This window comes from Scomber scombrus, chromosome 11, assembly GCF_963691925.1.
Source record: "Scomber scombrus chromosome 11, fScoSco1.1, whole genome shotgun sequence".
Lineage (NCBI taxonomy): Eukaryota > Metazoa > Chordata > Actinopteri > Scombriformes > Scombridae > Scomber > Scomber scombrus.
In genome coordinates this window covers 28488781-28493743 of record NC_084980.1, presented here as the reverse complement: position 1 = coordinate 28493743, position 4963 = coordinate 28488781, and the positions used below count along the sequence as shown (strand labels likewise).

Here is a 4963-nt window from a genome sequence, read left to right as displayed (position 1 = left end):
TTAAATAGTTTTCCCCAGTCTGAACTGAATTGTTATTCAGTCCGCATTTGGACCATAGACTGTATATAAAATGGATGTAACATCCGTGACGTCACCCATTGGTTTGTGGACTGCTGCTTGGAAGCGAATAGTATCGGATCTGAGCAGCGCCATCTTGAAAATTTCAGGTGCATGCTGGGAAAAATAAAAACACGGATTCTACTTATATGGGCATCAGGAGGAGCATGAGGCGCCCTCCTGAACCTGTGAACCAATCAACCTGTCAATCACGACGTAGCCACGCCCTAATGCATACCCTGCTTTATCGTCAAATATAAAATCAGGGAGGCCAAAATGTCCCAAATGAACATCATACTGCATTGAAGAAGGCTTTAAACTAGCGATTGAGACCATAAACACATTTTGAAAACGTTTACTGAGGTTAGAAATCAAGTGAGAAGTTGGTGAATTCTCCATTGACTTGTATAGAGACGGAAGTCCTTTTGACACCAAAACGGTCGCCCCCCTGGTGGCCTTTTGATAGAATGCAGTTTTAAGTTACTTCCGTGTTGGCATCATTTCAGAGGACCAGAACTCCCCGCCTGATTTGGACCGGAGTCTGATTTTGTATATATGGTCTAGGTTCTCTATTTCCTCTGTTAAATCCTACCTACAACATCTTCTTCTGACTATTACATTGTGTTGGTTTTCTTCTAGTTGCGTTACTTTGCTACATTCAGGTCCTTTGTGTCAAGTTTTCTGACCTACCCCTGAGTTGTTCAGTGGTCACTACACAATTTCTACAAAGTTAAAACTGTTGCTTATTTCAGAAAATAACTTTGAGACACTTTTTTGCTTTTTCTTGTAGGTTTAGGAGATTAATAAAAGGCGAAAGATTTATTTTAACAGACTGCAGTAGCACAATGTTTTATTTTACTCTTCACCCCACTGACAACTCTGTGTTGCAGTAATGTTAAAAGGTGATACACTGGACAGCACGACATTAACTCTCTACTCTCAGTTTTCTCCAGTTACGACTCAGCGATGGACACCAGCAAGACGATAACTGTTGCTGCGCTTGGACGGCCTTTTAATGTTGGCATGCTGTATGACTGCCGCAATGACTCACTCGTTCCTGGTAAGTGCCGATATGTAAAAATACTAAATGTTCTTTGACACTTGTTGTTGAGCTGTCCTGTGAGCATTCTGCCTGTAATTAGTGAGTTAATGGAAAGAGTGGTTGAGTATGGACTGTTACACAAGTTAGTTTGCTTCTTAACAAACAACCCTCTTAGTTTGATGTCATGAGACCTTGTTGCTCATTAGCCAGAGGTATATGCAGAAGTGTTGCATATATGCAGATGTGTAGCGTACCTGCCTCTGGGCAGGGCTATAAACCAGGCATATAGTGATCACCCTGCCCAGAGGTGGGTATACTATATGTACAGTTTTCACTGCCCACTATATAAGGCACACTTGTTTTAGTTAAGTGATCTTGTCTGTCTGTCTTGTGAGGGATTTTTTGAGATAATAAACGATTCCTTTTCCAGAAGTCACAAACCTTTGTGTTGTCATCTTTGGCGGAAATACAGCATAGTATAGATACACCTAAAGAAAAATCCCTGAAAATCTGAGCAAAGACACACCACAGAAACATAATAAAAAAAGAGCTATCAATGTACAGAACCAACAAGTGGTAATAACAGTCTCCAATAACAGTCTCTAGCAGTACCTCCCTCACTCTCACACATATCAGCTTGCTATATACCGGTGAAAACCCATCTGGTTACGATGTTCACAGTTTTAACTAGCTTACTTTGTGTAACAACAGCAGCTCAGCAGTCACCATAGAAACACTTAGTTGCTGCTGTAACACAAAAACTTGCTCTGATGCTAACTTTAGTTATTACCTACTATATGTATCCTTTACAAATGATCACTTCTTGTTTCAAAGCATTACATTTAGCATCTAAATAACTGAATAATAAGTTCATAGTGACTATCTAGTAAACTGTTGTCTGTATTAGCAACATTACCGTTATATTTACATTGTTCGCTGACTGCTATTTAAATGATTTTCTACAGATAGATATGATTTTCTCTTTTCTTGCAGGCTTAACATTGTGGGACCGTGATGATCTGTTAAAAGATATAGGAGAAAGACGTCAGTTCTACAATGACTTTGCGATAATAGCATCTGATTCAGCTGAGGACAAATCTTCAGCTCTTAATGTCGATGCTTCCTTGAAGGCAAGTTTCATGTCTGGAATGGTAGAGGTGGAAGGATCTGCCAAATACCTGAAGAATCAAAAGACATCTAAAAATAAAGCCAGAGTAGCACTGATGTATGAAGTTACCACAAAGTTCCAGGAACTGTCGATGAATCATCTTGGAAGAGGCAATGTGAAGCATCCAGATGTGTTTGAGAAAGGAGTAGCAACACATGTGGTCACAGCTGTCCTTTATGGTGCACAGGCCATCTTTGTCTTTGAGCGTGATGTATCTAAAGATGAGGATCATCAAGACATTCAAGGAAAGTTGAAGTTGACAATCAAGAAGATTCCCAAACTTTCGATAGAAGGTGAAGGGAACCTACAAATGGAAGACCATGAGACTAAAAGTACAGAGGAATTCTCCTGCAAATACCATGGAGACTTTTTCCTTGATACAAATCCTTCAACTTTTCAGGATGCAATACAAATCTATCAAAGCCTGCCACAACGTCTGGGTGCAAATAGAGAAAACGTTGTTCCACTGAAGGTCTGGCTGTTGCCACTGACATGCTTTGATTCAAGTGCTGCTCAACTAGTACGTCAGATAAGTGCACCATTAGTACGCAGAGCGCAGACCATCTTAGAGGACCTGTCTGAGTTGGAAATGAGGTGTAATGATGCACTACAAAACAAGATTGCACAGCACTTCCCAGAGGTTGGCAAAAATCTTAAAACATTTAAAGAACTTTGCTTTGATTTCAAGCTGGAATTCCAACGAGACCTGGCAAAGAAACTTCCATCAATCCGGGGAGGAGGGGAAGAGGAGGATGCACTCTATGAGACCCTGAAAAAATCTCAGTCTTCTCTCTTCAAAAACACACACCTGAGCAAGTGGATGGATTGTAAAGAGAAAGAAATCTACAACTTCATGTCTTTCTCGAACATAATGAAAAACACCAAGATCGTCCCATCTGAAAATGACCTGTACAAGGAAATTGTTGGTGTAGAACACGCTGTGTGTTTCGTCTTCCCCTTGTTGGACAGAGCTGAATCATTCCTGTCAGCTTTAGAATCTACTCAATGTCCACAAACTGAACCCGCAGGGAGGGAGAAGGACTGGTTCTTTTCAAGAGATGTACCTAAGGCAGTGATGAGTAAAGCAAAGCTCTTCAGTGATTTTGCTGAGGCCAACAAGGAGGACAAAAACATGAAGTTCCTGACAGTGGCATTACCAAATGAGGACAAGGAAGATACACACATCTACCTTTATAAAGAAGGTTTTCCTGTCACTGAGGACTTTGAGCCAACGTCAAAACCTGAGAAAGTAGAAAAAGGTTGCGTGACTCATAACAGTGTGACACTGAACATTTGTTCACCCGAGTATGGAGTAAAGAACATCACCTCGTACCGGGTTGAGTACTGTGTTAGTGGAGAGGATGAATGGCAACAAACACCAGCATCAACAGCTGGAGAACACTCAAAAACAGCAGAAGTTAAAGTGAGCGGTCTGAAGCCTGCCAGAAAGTATATGTTCAGATGCAGAGCCGTGACCTCAGCAGGTGTTGGGCCAGCCACAGAAGTCTCGATATGTACATCCTGTTCCCGGTAAGGATTACCTGTAAATAACCTACATGTAAAATGTTCACTGTTCTTGTTCTTGTCGGTTAAAGGTAGGATTTGTATCTTTTTTAAATCACAAAAATGTAATAAAACACAGCCAACATGACTGAAATATACACAAAACCTAATGACTGCAGCACAAAACGCAGAATAAGCACATAAAAGCAAAAAAGCCAAATTACTGTCAATTTTCCCATAAATATTTTTTGTCGACAAAAGATTAAAGGTTGCATCAAGTACATTTCCAACCTCTTGTATTTATTAGTATTTTCAGTTTTAATTCTTTATTGAAAATATTATGTAAATAAGAAGTTAGTGATGAAAGCAAAATGCAACAAAGCAATGAAAACAGACATAAATCATCGTCAGTCATGAAATAAAACCTTCGTTAGTTGAAAAGTACATTTACAAAACCGATGATATATGTAATCTTTTAAAAACTGCCATCATAAATATTTTGTAATTATTATTATTCGCTGAATTTGGGTCCTCCTGCTCTGCTGCCTCTTGACAGCTCTGATAAAGCTCAGGATTCATCCATAAAGGCTTACCAACATATTACCAACAATCCCACATTTACAGTCTTTTAAGCAACAAAATGATTCTTTGTGTCTCCTCGTGTAACATGCTTCTTGCATTAATCTGTATCTATAATTTATTTGTGTAATTTGTTATAGAAGTCTTTCTTCCTGGTCAAGATTAGACCATTGACAGTTTAGTTTGTCAGTTGATATTTATTGAGCTTGGCTACAAAAATCATTCATTAATATTGTGTGTATATTTATCGTTAGGGTTAGGGCTAGACTTGGCTTGTATCTCCCAGTTTCCAAAGTGCTTGTGAGCAGTTAACCTCTTATCACTGAGTTGACTTTGAAGCTGTCTGTTTCTCTTTGTTGGAGTCAACTACTAACTGTCAGCTATTAGTCCACCATCACTATCAGAGACTGTCACCATTATCAGCCTTATAAAGATTCATAAACTATTAAGTATAGATTGACCCACAGTCACTTGGACAGTGTTTCCCTGTTGAGCTGTGGTGGAAGTATAATAACAAAAAGACTTTGGTACTAAAAACACTGTAACGTTGAAACATAGAAGACTTGATTTGACTCGTTTTGGTTGATTTAAGCTTCAGATAAACTTTGAAATAA

General features: G+C 39.2%; 1 protein-coding gene across 1 annotated transcript; it reads left to right on the top strand.

The window, feature by feature from the left end:
• The first annotated feature begins 1001 nt into the window (after positions 1–1001).
• Positions 1002–3801, top strand: LOC133990105 (stonustoxin subunit beta-like). The gene is made up of 2 exons (XM_062428280.1): positions 1002–1117; positions 2093–3801. The coding sequence occupies exons 1-2, from the start codon at positions 1024–1026 to the stop codon at positions 3799–3801; spliced, it is 1803 nt and encodes a 600-aa protein (XP_062284264.1). The 5' UTR covers positions 1002–1023.
• The last annotated feature ends 1162 nt before the right edge of the window (positions 3802–4963 follow it).